Source organism: Mesoplodon bidens, assembly GCF_964165515.1.
Source record: "Mesoplodon bidens genome assembly, chromosome: 2".
Classification (NCBI taxonomy): domain Eukaryota; kingdom Metazoa; phylum Chordata; class Mammalia; order Artiodactyla; family Ziphiidae; genus Mesoplodon; species Mesoplodon bidens.
This window is the reverse complement of record NC_138177.1, coordinates 72,238,404-72,256,054: the sequence shown is the minus strand read 5'-3', so window position 1 is coordinate 72,256,054 and position 17,651 is coordinate 72,238,404. Positions and strand designations below refer to the sequence as shown.

The 17,651-nt window shown below is 52.7% G+C and overlaps 1 protein-coding gene across 3 annotated transcripts in view; it reads right to left on the bottom strand.

Moving 5' to 3' along the window:
* Positions 1-17,651, bottom strand: part of IQGAP3 (IQ motif containing GTPase activating protein 3) — a 40,460-nt gene that overhangs the window by 4,773 nt on the left and 18,036 nt on the right. For 2 of the 3 annotated variants that reach the window (XM_081226224.1, XM_081226225.1), the window contains exons 14-32: positions 17,223-17,344; positions 16,957-17,120; positions 15,499-15,589; positions 14,454-14,621; positions 14,222-14,361; positions 13,947-14,117; positions 10,774-10,857; positions 10,543-10,614; positions 10,372-10,441; positions 7,450-7,658; positions 6,594-6,746; positions 6,135-6,298; positions 5,573-5,797; positions 4,566-4,706; positions 3,076-3,160; positions 2,419-2,651; positions 1,918-2,050; positions 1,720-1,822; positions 997-1,123 (exon numbers count right to left, since the gene is read on the bottom strand). In XM_081226224.1, the coding sequence (XP_081082350.1) occupies positions 997-1,123; positions 1,720-1,822; positions 1,918-2,050; positions 2,419-2,651; positions 3,076-3,160; positions 4,566-4,706; positions 5,573-5,797; positions 6,135-6,298; positions 6,594-6,746; positions 7,450-7,658; positions 10,372-10,441; positions 10,543-10,614; positions 10,774-10,857; positions 13,947-14,117; positions 14,222-14,361; positions 14,454-14,621; positions 15,499-15,589; positions 16,957-17,120; positions 17,223-17,344 (2,655 nt within the window). The remainder of the gene's footprint in view (positions 1-996; positions 1,124-1,719; positions 1,823-1,917; positions 2,051-2,418; positions 2,652-3,075; positions 3,161-4,565; positions 4,707-5,572; positions 5,798-6,134; positions 6,299-6,593; positions 6,747-7,449; positions 7,659-10,371; positions 10,442-10,542; positions 10,615-10,773; positions 10,858-13,946; positions 14,118-14,221; positions 14,362-14,453; positions 14,622-15,498; positions 15,590-16,956; positions 17,121-17,222; positions 17,345-17,651) is intronic. The other variant, XM_081226226.1, reaches the window with a different exon arrangement.

The window sequence follows — 17,651 nt, the reverse complement described above, 5'->3', positions numbered from 1 at the left end:
TTTGGCTGAAGGACACACTTCCTCCTGTGAGACCTTTCCCTACCTAGGTGTCCCTCTGAGCTCTCACGCACCTGACACCCACCTCTCTCTTGGCGGCTCTCTGATGCGTGCTCACCCCTAGCCTCGCCCCACTGTAAGGGCTTTGATGGCAGGACAGAGCTGAACACCCAGCTCACTGGTTTACCAGGTGAATGGGTGAGCAGAGGGGCTGCCTTGCTGGCAGGGGGATCAAAGTGGCAACCTGGCTCCTCTTCTGCCTGGATGACCAGCCCAGCCCTGCTGGGGGTCCTCCCTCACTTTTGCAGAACTGCAGTTGAAAAGCTCCATGCCCATCTCCTGACCATCACTCGTAAGGACAGGGAATTAGAACACGAGCTCCTCCACCAACTGGCTGTGGGACTTTACGTAAGTCACTCAACCCAAGTTTCTTTCCTCCACTGGAAGGCAGGGAAACCATCATCTACCCCACCGTTTGTCCCTTAGTTTAAATGATGTATAAGAAAGCATTTGGGGCTTCCCTGGTGGCGCAGTGGTTGAGAGTCCGCCTGCCAATGCAGGGGACACGGGTTCGTGCCCCGGTCCGGGAGGATCCCACATGCCGCGGAGCGGCTAGGCCCGTGAGCCATGGCCGCTGGGCCTGCGCGTCTGGAGCCTGTGCTCCGCAATGGGAGAGGCCACAACAGTGAGAGGCCCGCGTACCGCAAAAAAAAAACAAAAACAAACAAAAAGAAAGCATTTGGTAAACAGCACAACAATATGCAAACAACCGTGTTGCCAATGTCCTAACTATTCCTTTGCCTTCAGCCACAGGACAGAGCAAAAAGCTGAGGCTGCCAGAAGGAAAACAGCTGAGACTGCAGCAAGGGGAAGGCCAATTCGGCTTCAGGGAGAACTTTCTGAAGGATAAGAGAGCCCAGGAAGAAGGTGGGATGGCCACTCCAGAGTAGCCATCTTACTGGCCTGGGGAGGCTCAGGGGGCCGAGGCTGCTCTCCCACCTCAGAAGCAGGCTCCGGGCATTGGTGTCGTCAGCATCTGTCTCTAGCCCTTCAAACTTGTTGGTCAGTGTCAGGGACACTTCTAGCTTGCTCAGATCCACGTTCCCATCCGCAGCTACGTTCTCCCCTGAGGCAGGTGAGGAAGGAGAGAGACTAGCACACTTAAGCACAGATGGGGCCACTGCTCCATGAGCCCCTCTTCCAGGAAGCTTTCCCACACTGCCCTGCGGCACCACCCTGTACCCTCAGCCCTGAGCACCAGCGGAAGGGCTGTTACCCACAGAGCTCACCCTTGCATTACTGGGGCTGTGCTTCCCCAAGCCTGGAGCTCCTGGCTGTCTCCCATCTGTCACCACCTCCACCCTGCCCTTCCACCCCTGTAAGCCAGCTTCCTTCCATTCCACAGCTCCTGAAATCCCCCCTCATCAGAGACACATTTTAAGACCCAAGACAGGCCCTATCCCTCCACGGCTCTCTCGCATGATTTAACTGGCCATTTACATGATGGTACGGGGTCCCCTACTGTTTGTCCACTTTCTCCATATAAGTCTGTCCATCCCAGGACTAGAGGGAGAGAGGGAGAGTGTGTAACCAGCTTCCTGGCACACGTCCCCGACTGAACAAAAACTTGAGGGGGCACGTTCCCATGCCCTGCTCACCTGACTGCCCACCCCTGCCTGCAGGCCCCCGCCGCCCACCCCAGCTGTCAAGGATGGCACGCACCGATGAGGTCAGGGACGGTGGGCAGCTCCCCAAGGTCCTCCAGGAGCTCGTGCAGGGGGTCGCGGTGATCAGGGGCGATCGAGTCCTGGTGTTCTAGCAACAGCTTTAGGACGGAGGGAGAAAAAGAGATGCAGAGTTTGAACTAGGCCTTCCAGGGCCAGCCCACCTACCCAGTGCCCCCAGGTTGCCGCCCCTCACCCTGTGCGTGTTGACCAGCTCCCCCACGGTGATGTACACCACAGGTTTGGCCACAGCCACCATGTCTGAGTACTCATCCATCGCAAAGCGCTCTTCTGGCTCTGGCACGTGGCAGGCTCGGCAGATGAACCTCCTACTTCCAGAGGAAGATCATGTGAGAGGGTGGGGCGGGCCGGCACCCGCCACATTTCTGTTCCCATCAGCCTTCCGCCGGCCCTCTCCAGTGACTGCTCAAGCCAACTGTGACTCTCCAGTCTCGGCTCCGGCCCTTCTGTGCTGCTCTACCTTCTCTCCCGGTGGTCCCCTCAAGCCAACTTCCTTCAACAGTCCTCTTTTCTCTCCACTGGGGAGTCCTTCCAACAATCTATCCTCCAACCCACTAACTATACTCTTCACCTCTATGCCTCCCCTCCTCATGGAGTTGAGAGGGGAAGTGGTACGTGAAAGAAGATGGGAAAAGGGGGAGGGGATAGGGAGGAATAGGATGCCAGGACCCAAGACCTGAACTTGAGGTGTGTCTCCTCCAGATAGTCATTCAGGACCCGCAGGTGCTGACTCTCCCTGGAGAAGGCCTTGCCAGCTGCAGCATGCTGCAGGAGTTGAGCCACAGCCCCCAGGGCATGGCGCTGGGGGGTAGCCAGGGCGCCGCCTGCTGCCATGGCCACAATGTCGAAGGCGTCGGGGGCCACTACAGCCGGGTTCAGGAAGCGGTAGTACAGGAGGTTCCCTACGACCTGAGGGCACAGGATCGTAGAAGCACCTGGGGTCTGCCTCCACAGCCCCAGCCCCGGTCTCCCAGCTCACCTGGCTGGAAGGACCACCTGCGTCAACCCCGTTATTGTACAGAAGAGTAAACAGACCCAGAGCAGGCCAGGAACTTGCTCAAGGTCACGCAGCAAACTTGAGCAATAGCTGGGACTGGAACCCAGATCTGACAAGTCCAGGGTTGGCCACTGTTAACTCATGTCCTGGGTGCCTTTCCATCTGCTACCTGAGCCCTGCTGGTGAGCCAGGCTCGACTGACATGGTGGAGAATATTTTCCTTCTTAGATTTTTACAGCATAGGGTTTTCTGTCCTTTTGTGTCAGTCTGGGGGTTCACAGGCACCACTGGGGCAAAGGAGAGCGCAAGAGGTGGGGGATGGGAGACAACACTTGCCTTATAGACCTCATTCTCTGTGGCGTCGGGGAACTTCTCTGCCAGAGTTGTCTTCAGGACCTTGGCCACATATCGCATCCCATACCTGGGGGCAAAGCAATAGGTGTGCTATGGCCCTGCCCACCCACCCCAGAGTGAGGGCCTGAGTGTCTGCCTCTCCTTCCCCGGGCTCAGCCACCCCAGAGCTGAGCTCAAGCACTGGCCCTCCCCTATCCACAGCCAGCTCCCTGCTGCCTTCCTCCAAACATCTCTGGGCCTTGTCCCTCACTCCTGCCCTTATGTCAGCACCGAGGACCAGGGCCCAGTCAGCCACTAAGCTCTCACACAGCCTCCAACCTGGCCTGAGAGCCTCTTCTTTGGTCCCCTTTAGTGTCCCCTGGGAAACACCCCAGATCCCAATATTCATCCCGCATTCCCCACAGAGGCACCTTTAGCCTGTACCTTAGGTGTCTGACACCCACAGCCAGAATCCCATCCCAGGACAGCCTGGGAGGCTCTGAGGCTGTTATCACAGAGCATCTATGAAGGGCCTGGTCTGGGCTAGAAGCAGGGGCCGAGGAGCACAATGAACTGGAGTAGAAGCATCCAGTCCTGATTCCACCACTAACCAGAGATGTCAGCTTAGGCTGTTCTGCTCCGCTTATAAGTTTGTTCCCTCATCTGGAAAATGGGAATGTTCATTCTTGCCCTCTCTATCTCATAGGGTTTTTATGAGGATCAAGTGAAATTACATCTGTGAAAGTAATGGTAGTGCTATTCAAACATGCTAGACTTAATTATTATTCCTATTATGGGTGTGCCACCTACAAATTTAATTAAATACCTTTAAAAGCTATTTCCACCTCCTAGGGTGTCAGGGACAGAAGTTTACAGCTCACTGTGTCCTTTCCTTTATTAGTCCTAGGACAACCTTTTCTGAATCCTAATTTTAAATCCTTAATCCAGTCCTCCAGGTTTGGAGAGCAGGGTACTGAACTCTGTGGGCTCCCCTCTGCAGCATCCCCACCTCGCCCCGTGCACTACTGAGCACCAGAAAGGCTGGTTGGCTGAGTGATGATCTAGATGAGGCCCACCTTCTCACCATTTTCAATCATCTGTTTTCAAAAAATAATTATTGACTAAATTTGAAGAAAGGAAAGGACTTTTATCAAGTGTTTACTGGTTTGAAGTTTTCTTATTTTTGACTTTGTGGACTGAAGAGTTTTATATTGTCCACCATTTACACTCAGACAATAATATGTCCCCATAATCACTTGAGGTTCCCTTCTCTGGCCCAGTGATGTCCTGACTGCCCACACAGACCTGCGTGCTGTATTCCAGCGCAAGTCTCTAGCCGGGGCTTTGGGCATTCTCCACCCATCTCCTGAAGCCCTTGAGCACCTCGAGACCAGTTTCCCTTCCTGCTTGCATCCTTCAGCTCTGCTCTCCCCATTGTGGCCTGGCCCTCGTGAGATCCTGTGCCTAGGCTGGTGTGCAGCTGTTGCACATACGGAATTTGGTCCACAGATGAGATGATGGCTGCAAGGAACTTATCGGTCATGGCAAGGAGGTTGCGGAGGGAGATGTCCAGTCGTCTCTGGACCTCGGGGTGGCTCAAGGCCTGCTCTGGGGTGATGTCATAGGGGAGGTGGCTATGGGCAGAGAGAGACAAGTTATCAGCCAGAAGCCCCTCCCATGGCCTCCCCTCCCTAAGGCTCTACCCCCTAAATTCATCTAACAACAAGATCTCATACATACACACTGAGGGCAGCCTAGCATATGCTTAAGGGGATTAGGCCAGAATAAGAGAAAGGACTCGGAGAGGACTAGAGTGATGTGGGTGGAAGAAGAAAGAGATGGAGCACCCAGGGGGAGGTGGAAGAGTGTAGGAGGAAATGGAGGACCTGGAGTCTGTGGAAAGATCCTAAAGGGAACCAGAGGAGACGAGGGCCACCCTGCATATCTTTGGTAGTTGTGGTGGTGGGGAAGGCTGGGCCAGGCCTTGCAGTACCCCCAACCTATATGCCTGCGTGCCACCCAGAGAAGCCACCATCACTGCCTACTCTCCTCAGCGGCTCCATTTCCTTAGTACCTATGCATCTGAGTTAATGCCTCCAATCTATAAGGCCAACTTATTTCTCCCACTATCTCATTTGCCTATTCATCTATAAATTTGAATATTCAACTATACTCCTATGAATAAGGAGTCCATATCCCAACTCCCAGTAAATCTGACATATCATTTGCAAGCACTGACATGGCAATTAAACACATTTGCATATTCATCTGTGCTCATTCTATGTTAAGCACACCAGGTCTGGTGTCATTTACAGCAGTTCCATGTTAATTACCAGAGGGGGTCTAAAGGCTACCATATTTCATCCTATAGGGCTGGTGTCATATTTGCATAAATCAGCATGCTCATTTATATGCCACCTTCAAAGCACGCTCAAGCTTCCCCAGTGAGGCCCAAGACTGAGCTGATCAAAGAGAGCTCTCCCTCTGCCCGTCTGCTCACCTGCGCTGCCCTGTCTGGGCCTCGGTCTGGTTGATCCAGCTCTTGTAGAGGTGGACAGGGTCTGTGTGGATGCTGAGCATCTTGTCCTCCAGCACATCCTGGATCACCTTGCCCAGGATCTCCTGCAGGGCACTTTGCCCCCGCCCGTTACGATAGAATCTCACCACCAGCCTCACCACCGTTGGGTTGCCTGTCACCATGTCCTGGGGCTGCTCCACCTTTGACCTGTGGGTCAAGAGGTAATTGAAGCTGGTCTCCTGCCTCTGTGTAAAATAGCTGCTTTTCCTTTTGAGACTTTTGGCTCTTTAAAGCCTGCTCTGGTATCCCTCCTGTTAAGGAATGTCTTGTTATCTCTGTCTCAGCCTTTGTGCTAACATGTCAGCGCATGTCCTCCCTGCATGCTGTCCCAGGAGATGGCTTGTCTCCATAGGAGGCAGAGAAAAGAGGTCTTCTGATTCCATTTCTACCTTCAAACCTCAATAAATCATCACCTTGTGAAGGAGCCAATAGTGGCATCTCTTCACCCATTCTCTTCCCATTCCTTTGCATCTGGAAAACCTACTTGATTTCCTCCTGGAGTGCTGTCTTGAATAGCTGGAGCAGGAGATAGGCCTCTCGGCGGTTGGAGGCATAGTTGTATAGACTGAAAATCACTGATTCCATGAACTTGGTGGTTTTGTTCTGTGGCATCTGAAAGATCAGCTTGGCCAGGTAGATGGGTTGAGTCTGTACGAAATGGGGGAGATAAGAATAGCTGATAATGCACCTTGAGGACTAGTGATCAGATAAAGAAAGGCTTTGCTGATTGGAACTTGGAATAGAGAACATTGTCACACTTTCTGGGGGGTACTGGGAACATTCCAGACAAATGAACAGAGGTAGTCTCTTTCCCTGGGTACAAGGCATTAGGACTGTGGGAAAGAATACCTTACTTGCTGGTAAAGGCACAGATGCGAAGGCCTCAAGGTCTCAGACCCTCAGGAGATAGTGGAGATATCTCCTTCCAAAGTCCTCTGCTCACCTGGAGCAGGTAGAAGAGGTGTTGGTAAGCTTCTAGTTTCTGCCGTTTCTCTTTGCTCAGCGACTTTAATCCCTTCTGCTTGTCCAGAACCATCATATCTGACAGCTGTGCCTTATTCTTCTTGGTCAGCTTCTTGCAGTGGGAGACCACTTCCTGCAGGGGCGGGGGAGCGGGTGATACAACCGACCCAGGCCAGCACAGAGCACAGAACATATGGTCTAGAATCAGTGCCTTGAAGAGCCAGGGCTGTTCAAGGTATTCAAGGAATGAGCCAAGGGAGATAAATAGTTCTAGGGTGAGAAAGGGCCTCCTACTGCCCCGAGACTCCATCGGCACCTCTGCTGTCACAGGGTGAGTCCCCAAAGAGAAGTGGGTTACCAGACTGAGGCACCATGTCTATTCGTTTCTGCTGCTATTTCTTACTAGACTGTTGTACAGATTTGAGGTGGAGATATCACTAAATCACTTCCACCCCTTCACTGCATATTTGTATGGTAACTTACAGTTTAAGGAGCTTTCCTATCTGTTTTTACATTTGGCCTGGTGAGCTAGGCACTCTCATTATTCCCACTTTACTAATGAGGAAACAGACCTAGAAGTTAAATGACCAGCCCGCAGTCCCATCTCTAGGAATCAGCAGAGCCAGCCATTCCAATTTTACGTCCAGTGTTCTTTCTGCTATATCATGTGCCCCAACAAATTACTAGAAGGGCAGAGGACCACTGTACAAGGACCTGAGCCATGTGATAAAATCCAGACATTTAAAAAATATTTGATTAGCAACCAGAGAATGGCCAGCATCACCTCTCCAGAGGCAGCTAGATTTGGGAGAAGGGTGGGCCAGTGGGCCCCTCACCTGCAGGGTGATCCGATTCTTCACCAGCAGGCCAATCTTGATGTCCATGAGATTGAGGTCCTGCTCCAGCTGCTGATTGGACCGGATCTTCCTGACCACCTCTTCCTGGAGCTTCAGCAGCTCTGCCTCAGCCAAGAAGTCCTGGTGGCTTTGATTCAAGAGGTGGGCAAATCTGCGTACCACGCTGAGAGGGGGATGGGGCGCGTGGACTGGCAGGAAGGGAAGAGGCGCCAGGATTAGACATGGCTTCACTAGGGGCTTCCTCTCCAGCCCCCTTCCCCAGTAATCCCTCCCTCAGTGTCCATTCTGCTTGAGGCTAGAAGGTCCCCAACCCCAGTCATTTTCTAATTAGTTCTGCCTGCAGTTGGAGGGCAGTGGGCAGCCTCCCAGCCAGTCCTGTCCCCGAGCTCCTTATCTTATAACTAGGGATGACACAAGAGCTGTCCTTCCCCTACCTGGATTCACCCCCAACCTGGGCCTATCTCGGTGACCTCCCACACCAAAGTCAGAGCCCTAGCATCCTCTGATGATCCGTTTAGGCTCCCCTATTCTGATCCACTCCCCACTGCTGCTGGGCCAACTTACTCATCCTTCATTCCAAGTTCACTTCCACCTATCAGCCCCCACTCAGCCCTGCCTGACCCTCACACAACCCTCCTCTGTCAGGAGTGTCTGCGTCAGGGAAGCACAGATAGAAGGAATGTTCAATGCGTTTTATAATATAGGGAGGTCAGAGTTAGATGGATTCTCCTTGAATTTCTTTTGGAATGATATTTGAGCAAAGAGAAGCCTATGAGCTAAGCTACAGGGAATAACAACAAAATACCAACTAAGACATATAATGTTCACTGTGGAACAGAAACTGTTCTAAGTGCTTTAACATACTTAAAACAACCCTGTGAGGTCAGCACACTGCAACTTACTGAGGAAATCACTCTGGCACAGAAAGGGTAAGTAACTTGCCCTAGGTTACACAGCTAGTAAGAAATGAAGGAGTCAGATTTGGAGGATAAACAAAACCAGGCCTGGTCCTTAAAGGCAGTCCAGTAAGGGAAGCAGACAAATAAACCACAATTCACTACAGTGTGGTTAGTGCTCTGAGAGGGGCAAGCATGGGGACCTTTGGGAAAGTGAAAGCGGGCCACCAAAGGCTACCCGCGGAGTGAAGAAAAGCTTCCAGGAGGAGGTGAGACCCGACCTGATGTCTGTGAAAAAGAGTTGAGAGGGAGTGCACTTGGCTGTTTTAGGAAGTGCTAGAAGTCCATCATGTCTGTAACACAGGGCGGAGGGCGCAGGTGCTGAGGGACAGGGCTGGGGGTCAGTGAGGTCAGAGGTGCAGGGAGAGGTTGGATCAGAGAGTTTTGGAAGCTGTGCTTAGGAGACTGGACTTTATCCCCAGGGCAATGGGGTGTTGCTGACAGGTTTTAAGAAGGAGAGTGACAAGATCACGAGGTTTAATGGACTAATCTGGCTACTGTGTGGAAGACAGATCTTTGAGGAGTGAAGAATGGATAAACCAATGGAAGACAGCTGATGGCATCTTGGATTCAACCAGGTATAGCACCTTAACTCATTTAATCCTCACTACAACCATACCTGATCATTATCTCCATTTTATAAATGATAAAATGGAGGCAATAAAGAAGTTTAGTAACTTGCCTAGGGCCACATGGCTAGTAAGTGGCAGTGCCCTGAGTGGAGCTGGGGCTAATGAAATTGGGAGACAGACCTGGGAAAAACAAGTTCTTCCAGAAAAACCATAAACTAAAGAGATCAAGGATGGTCAGGGCAGTGGTATTAATGCAACAGCAAGAGAAAAACCAGAAGGGGCCAGGCTGGGGAGAGGTAAGGAGGGAAAAGCAGCCAGCTGCCCGGAAGCAGATGGACCGAGTGTCTATGGCTAGATAGGGGCAGATGGTACCCCTACCGGCAGGAAAGGGTGGGAAGATGGACTAAGGAGGTGAAGGAGATGATTCCTGAACAGTGTACTCAACCTTGAAGCCCACAGGTGTGGCCTCAGGCCCAGGAAGGAAAGGGGCCTACCTCTTCGGAAACCCATGGGCTGGAGGTAAACCTGGAGATAGACCACTAGTCCACTTCACCAAAAGGAGGGGGACCTCCAAGGCTGGGTTTCTGGGCTTTAAGAACAGGAGCCAAGAGCAGCCTAGAAGGACCTCTTTAAGGCTTTGCTCAACTACTGGGAACCGTGGGGCAGGAAGATGGAGCTCCCTCAAGTGCCCCTCCTCAAGTTTCCTAGCACTGCAGAGAGGACCCCAGGTCCCTCGCCTGGCTTCCTGTGTGTTGGGCCACAGAGGGCGGGAAGTGGAGGAATCATGGGTCAGGGAAGAGGGCAAAGTTGGGGAAGGCTGGAACTCTAGGGAGAGGAGAAAGATCCTTTTCTTCCTTCCTTTCCTTCCTTCCTTCCTTTCTTTCTTTCTTTCTGCTTGTGTGGTAGCAACAGGAAGATCTAAGACTGGTACAGAGGTACAGACAGAACCTTGTTAGAGGGGCTTTTCCTGTGATGAGGCTATCTCTTACTGGGGTGGGGCAGGGGGCTTTTGTTACCACCTCTGTTCCACATTCCTGTACAGACAACTTGTACCTTCCCCTTACCCGCTGTGTGGCCCCAGGAGGGATATCTAGACCTCCCTTCCTCTCCCTCCCATCAAATTGGGGTATCTGTAAAGGCAGGAGCACATCTCCCCATTCCTCCACCCACCCTGGGCCCTAAGGCACGCTCAAGGTTGGGAACATCAGCTGTTGGTGACAGAAAAAGGCTTAAGAAGGCTAGACAACTTTTCTAAGGTCCCAGTTTGTGAGCTGTGGGGTCGTGTGACTTTCTACCTTGTTAACTGTTGAAAGCCAGGAAACTCGCAAAGACAGACACTTGCACAGACAGAGGAGGGAAACCAGGCAGTTTACCTAACATCCTGTAGTCATCCCGGGCTTTCCTGGCTCGGAAAAATGCCTGGATCTTCACGATGGAGTTAACCTGCCAGGAACACAGATGGGAAAAGGGTTGCTGGCTGCCTGTGCTCTGGTCTCATGGACAAAGGTTGGTTATGGGGACAGGAGGAGTGGGACGACACTCACATTCTTCTGGAAGTAGCCCAGACGCCTCCGGTATCGCCTCCGAGCTGCCCACATCCGGGCCCAAGCCTGGATCTGGGGGCAGAGACACACTGCCTCAGAGCTCCAGGGTCAGGGCCCGCTCTCCAGGCCAACCCACCCATCTCTAGAGGTCATAGGAGGTGAGGGGACTAAAAACTGTTCTCAGAGAGTCCTTCAAGAGAGACAGGAACCCACCCAAATCATGATAGCTACCTTGATTACAGCATTCGTGTTTGCTTTTAAATACTGCAACCGTTCCAGGTAAATCTTCCGCTGTCTGTAACCCCGCCAATGAGCCTGAGATCAGAAGGGAAAAAGCGGTAACCCCAGCTGGTCCCTGTTGGCCTGAGAAGCCTGTGGGAAAAGCCTCGTCCTGGGATCTCCAGGGAAGGGGCAGGGGGTGGGGGGAGGCAGGAAAGTAGAGGGGGAAGGAAGGGGAAACTGGCCTTGTTCTCAAAGAACTTCCAACTTCAGGGGGAAGACCAAACATCTGCATGTAGCCAATCATACCCTCTGCCTCACTCCCTGCCCCCCCACACACACTCACGCTTGCACCATGCAATCAAACATACACACTCATGCTAAGCAACACCTCCTCACAGAAACAACTGTTAAGATACAAGCGTAAAATATATTAATAAAGCATACATCTACTCACCAGCTTCACCACAGCATGTACCATAACCCCCCCAACATACTCATCCACCCACATAAAGACTACCCACACTCTGTCACACACTCCATGGTCTGGAGAGGCACATGGTGGCACGGGTGGAAAGTGTATGCAGGCACAGAGCTGTGTGCCCACCATCTCTGCCAATGGCCATATGGGCAGCAGGTCATTCATGCTCTCATAACTCACCCTTCTCTTTACAACTCTACCATTCAGCTCTGAACCCCAGCTCTAAGCAAATCTTCCCTCTACGGCCCCCAGTAATTCAGCTGTCAGGCTGATGCCCCTCCCCACTGCTAGTCTACTGCAAAGGGTCTAAATGACCATCTCCTCCATAAATCACATCCCCTTCTGTCCCTAAGACACAAATCTCATGGCTCCCTTCTGTTTTGGTCTCCTTCCTAGGGGCCTCTTCCCTTTCACCCCAAGCTTGTGTGAGATTAATTTTCCTAAAGTACCACTTAGACCATGTTTCTTCCAGCCCCAAAGTTTCCAGAAGTTCTCAACCATCTGACCCCACACTCCTATCTGTCTACTGATCCCTACTTCCTTAAGGATTTTAACCACCTCAGACATTTCACTTTCTTCTAAACATGCCTTACCATCTTCTGCCCTGAACCTTTGTCTATGCCCACCCTCACCCCAGCCCTGTCTCTACCCACTGAAATCCTGTCTTTTAGGGAACACATTAAACATCTCCTCAGAGCTCAGGCCCCGGAGAACACTCTGCCGCTGACATTGCCATGGCTTGGTGCGTTAAGAGCATCCCCCTTCAGATAACTGTCCCTCCCAGCCCCTTCTAAAGCCAGCTCTCTTGGCCAGGCTTTCCTCTAAGACTTACACTGTCCTTCTGTTGGGAAAGGATATAAAAGAGACAGCTTGGCCCCATGACACCAGCTGTCCATCTTGGAGCCTAGAGGCCAGGAAGCCCCAAGTCTGTGCCTTTCCTCAGCACTCCTTCCCCTCCTACTCCAGGTGCTGCCTGACATATTGTCAGTTGCTGTGGGGAAAGGCAGAGGGGTCTCCTCTCTGCTCTTACCACCTACCCACCCCCACGTGGCTGCTCCTTAAAGAGAAGGCCTCCAAATCTGGATTGGTCAGAAGTCAGGACCCTGACTGGGGTCCTGGCCAGGGTCAGACCTCTTGGGAGAGATTAAAGTCTCAGCACACCCAAGCTGCTTCGTTTCTGAGTCTCACCACCCCCCCTAGCTGGAGAGCAGGTAGCCTGGGGCTCTGGGCCCCCTCTCCCTTTCTCTGTCTCCCAGGACCCAGGCCAGAGCCGGCACACATCCAGGCTCAGTAGCAAACTCGCCTTTGGACGTTGTGCCCTCTCCCACTGCTGGTGGGCTCTTCTGCGCTGTAGAGTTGCTGTGAGATGCCAGGCTGTGCTCAGGAGGGAGGAATCCCTATGATTTAGACCCCTAAATGCTGATTATTAAGGTTCTGTTTTGAATTCTGGGACCAATGCCCCGAAATTTAACGTCTCGTGATGGCCCCCACCAACAGAGTACGTACTGCACTAAGTGCTACATGTAATTTTCCTACTTTACCCTCACAGTCAACATGAGGCGAGTACCACCATTATGGATGAGGAAACTGAGTGCTGGAGAGGCTTAAGTAAGGTGCCCAGAAGTAGCAGGACCAAGAGGTAAACTGCAGCCTCTGACTCCAAAGCCTGAGTTCTCAATGACCACCACATGTCCCAGATCATAATCAAGGGCCATTGGCCAGTCTCAGTCTGTGCTTCTGTCTCCCTTGGGGTTCTCTGGTGTTATCTCTGCGTCCCTACTATCACAATATCTCACATCCACTGTATTCCAGTTCCTGCGATGGGAGAGATGTGATCACTCACCTGTGTCTCTCACACCCATCTCTCACCCTTGCCCAGTGCCAAGTGGCATCCTTCGCAGACACTGGGCATTTGGAGGTGTTCATTAAATAAAGTCTCTTTTACACTGCCAACACTGCCACGAGGCCCTCCAGGTCACATCTGCCTGAGGAGGTCTCTGTTTGCTCAGCTCCCACTGTTCCTGGCTTGTAAAGTGCCTGGGCCCGAGGCCTATCTTCCCAGTTGGCCTCGTGCCCCAGTTACTTGGGGATTGATTGGTCTCAGAGGCCACACTGGACCATCCACAGGTTGGGAGAATAAAAATGGAAAGGCTGGCTGGAGAGAAAAGGTAGAGTTCTTTCCATAAGGGATTCCACTCCTTTTCTGTTTAACCACCACCACCTCTTCACTACTCCTTTTCTAGGCAGGAAGTCTTCCTGGTGTCTATACCCTGATGTCTCACTAAATCTTTTACTCTCCCCCTGGAGAAGCTAAAAAGCAGCTCTCATACCCTCTGGATAGTGATGATGATGACAGTAACTAGCATTTATACCATGTTCTTGCCTATCTGCCAGGTACTGTTTAGGTGTACTTTAGATATTACCTCAGAACCCTATAAGGTGGGTGCTACAATTTCCAGATTCCTAGTTTTCAGATAAGGAAACTGGGAGAGAGTAAGTAACTTGTTGAGGTCATGCAGCTAACCTGGTGGAACGGGGATTCAAACCCAAGTAGTCTGGGCTCCAGAATCCACGCTCTTAACCACTACTGTTCAGAGGCCAAAAGATCATCCCAACTCCACTCAGCAAAAAAGTAAGTAGGGAGAAAACCCTGCAGCTCAGGTATGTCCAGGCCCTGAAGCCTCAGATGGCCAGAGTCTGCTACCTGGATTTTGATGATTGCTGGGAGCCAGGTCCTCAGAAAGTGGGAACGTTCAGCAAACTTCTGCCGAACCAGGAAGCCGCGGAGGCGGGCCTGGAGCTGGATAATGAAACCCACATTGGCCTTCCAGAGCTGTTGGCGGTCGTGGGCAGCGGTGATCTTGGTGACAGCCAACTGCGGAAGTAGGAGAGAGAGCCTTTGGTGTCCTGGTGGGTGGGAGCCTCTCCCGCAGGAAACTTCCCATCCATGAGCCCCCTCCTTTGCAGGGGCCTGCCAACCTGGATCTCCTCCCGAGTCAGGTGGGAGGTGTTGAGGCGGCAGCCGGGGGGTTGCTCCCAGGTCCCCTGGAAGGTCTGCAGATGGAAGTAGTAGGCGGTACCATCCTTCATGTCATGTTGAACCCAGAGCGCTGTATCCCCTAAGCAGAAACCAAGTAAGCAGAGAAGGCTCAGAGGAGGCTAGAGGTGGCTGAGGCATGCAAAGAAGGGAGGGGCATGGTAAGGCCACTACCTGGGCGCCGCTTCTTTGCCATGGCATCTTCCAGGACTTGCTGGTAGCCGTAAGCACAGTCAGGAACCACCCCTCGGAGGCCCACGGAGGGGTTCCTTAACACCCGTTCTGTCTGGGCTGCCTTGCCCTCCTTGATGGCCTGATTGATGGCGGCCACACCAAGAGCCACTAATAGGGGCAGTGGGAGGAAGTGGTCAATCTTTCTGAGCCCCTCCCAGAGGCCCTGTTCTGTCTGTTGGGAAGGGATCCAGAGAAGGACACAAAACCACTCTGCCTGATGGAAGGGACAAGGACATCCCAGGATGGACACAGATGAAAAGAAGCAGCATGCAGCTGTGCTTGGAGGAAAAGGTAGCAATCAAGGAAGGCTTCCTGGAGGAAGGCCGTGTAGGGCTGGGCTGGGGCTTGGTAAAAGGAAAGTCAGCTTGTACAGAAGCTCCAGGGCAGGATATGGTCAGAGAGCCTCAAGACAGTCTTTTAGGAGGAGAATAAAGTCCAGGAAGTGGGGGGAGTTGATGAAGCCCCTGCCTTCCAGTCACTCACAGACAGACAGATGGATTCCAGACACTGAAAACTAACACCATCAGCACCCCACACCAGAAATAACATCAGTGTCTATTTGTACTGACCTTGCCTAGTTTTCCTCAAAGCCACGCCCTCTTCGCCAACTTCAAGACTAAACATTCTCTAACCAGAGCCGATTGTTGGAACCCAGACTCAAGCTACCAGTAGAAAACGGGATGGGTTTTTGACCCCCATGTGGTTTCACATGCCTACATTGCAGGAGGCAAGTGTACACAGGAAGGCACAGAAGGAGGCAGTGGGTGGACTACGGGCTCTCGACTCCTGAGGATTTCCTGCCCAGCTGACTGTTAGGAAATCCATCCTACGGTTGAAGCAGCAGCCCTGTTCTCATTCTGGCCTGCCTCCCCAAAGAGGTTGAAATGGAGAAGGAGGTGACTGGGGAGGCTCCCGCTGAGCCCACATCTCCTCGCTTCCCCCAACCCCCTCCGCTCCACTCCTGCCCCCACTCCCGCCCATTTACTCCTCTGAGCTGTGTTTGTGTCTTGGTTGGCTCTAACCACTTCCTGGCGGATCTCTTCCAGCCATAGCACAGCTCCAGGATCCCCTGTCACCTGGTAAATTGAGAGAGATGGGACAAGATGAGAGCCCAAGCTGGTCTCCCCAAGCCCAGCTGCCCAGGGGAGCCAAACTGCAGGCCCACATTGGGAGCCACAGGGTAGCAGTCTCCACTCCCCTCTGCCTACCCTGGGTGGGCATGGCCTTGTGGCTCCCTTGGGCTGCTGCCAGGTTCACAAGGTTCTTTCCTACCCTGCTTTCAGGCCAAGCATCAGCTCGGCTTGGCCACAGCACCCCCAGAACCCTCTTAAACCCTCAGCATCCGCCATCCTCTCAACAGCTCACTTCCCTGCCCTTGTGCCTCAGCCATGTCCAGGGAGAGCCCACGCCGGAGGCACCACTTACCTGCCCCTCCTCCCCATTCCCCTACGCCTCAACTCACAGCTTCTTGGGCCCATCTGACCCTGACCTCCACCCTCTCCTTCCCATTCCTCTCCACGCTCCTCTGCCGCACAAGGCAGTGGGAAGATTGCATGTGACCACGGGTCAAGTGAGCCTGTGCCTGCCACGCTGTCAGGCTTGTTCCCTCCCTTGCTGTAGCCACAGCCCCAACCCCAGACTCTACTCCCTCCCAGCTCTCCTCACTAATAGAGTGAACGTTCTAAACTAACATTTCATTGAGCCCTGTGTTCCAGGCAGTGTTCTAAAGCACTTTCTTATGAACTGAAACTTGCAAAGCACATAAGACAATGCCCGGGAACAGAGTTAGAACTCCATCAACCTTAGCTAGTACTCCTGTCATATTACCTCACTCAAACCCTATAACTCTGAGACAAGTTCACTATTATCACAAGCTTGTAGGTGAGGGAACTGAGGCCCAGAGAGGGTAAGTAACACGTGCAGGGTCAGGTGCCAGGATGCAACCTGGAGTTGGATGCAACCTGGACAAGGATGCAGGAGTCCTTGTCCTCAGCCACTCTCTACGCTGCCGCCTGCTCTGGATGTTACAGGTTTAAAACCCTGCCACGTTCTTCAACTCACTTGGTTTTTACCCTCATTCCAGTAGGTAGGTAGGACCAGGGCATGTAGTATTTTACAGATGTATAAGGAGAGCTCAGGGATGTTAGGGAATTGCTATAAGTCACATGGTCACTGAGTGTCAGAGCAGGGAATCCAGTCTGGGTTTTCTGGCTCCCAGACCTGTGCTCTTCCCAAGCACAAGGCCCCCACCATTCGCTCTGTGCTGGCAACCAGAACTCTGCCCTTCTTCCCCATGGCCAGATCAGAACCCCCACTGCCTCGCATCCCCAGAAGGGACAGTGTCCATCAGACTGGCTTTCCCAGGGTGCATACTGGGCATAGCTCTACCCATAGGGGATATTCTTCCTGCTCTGGTGACCAACCCAGCCAGCCCAAGCCTCACCTGGGCCTTCTGCCTTTTGGCCGCCACGAGGAGGAGATGGTACCGCGGGGCGACAGGAAGGCTGACATCGTCCAGGCCAGCCGCAGGAAGCAGAAGGGAGGAGAGGGTCTTTTCAGGGTTGTTCTGTTCCAGAGCCTCATTGATGAGGCTGATCGCAAGGACCTCTGGGAAAGAGAGATATAGGTGGGCAGAGGGCCCAGACTTATGGCTAAGGGATGGGGCTGTCCGCATTGGGCCATCTTCCCCCAGTACTGGACTCCACTCACGATCGGTCTCTTCCTGGACCTGGGCGTTGACCTGACTCACGGTGGCCTGAAGATCATTCCAGCTCAGGAACGCCCCATCCATTCCATGCACCTGTTGCAGCTTCACCAGAGTATCAAAGTACCTGGTAGCCAGGTGAGCGAGAATGAGGGGGGTAGTATGTGCACCATCAGCCAGAGGTCAAGGGAAACTTCTGGACTACTTTCCTCACTTGACCTCCAGGACGTCACATTCTCCTGGCTCTTGTCTTGCATTACAGGTTGTCCTTTCTAAGTCTCCTCTGCTGGTTCCTCCCTCACCTCTAAATGTCGGAGCAACCCAAGACTCAGTCTTCAGGCCTCTTCTCTCTCCGTGCTCACATCCTAAGTGATCTCACCTAATCTCATGGCTTGAAACACCACATTCTAATGACTCCAAAAAGTACACCAATA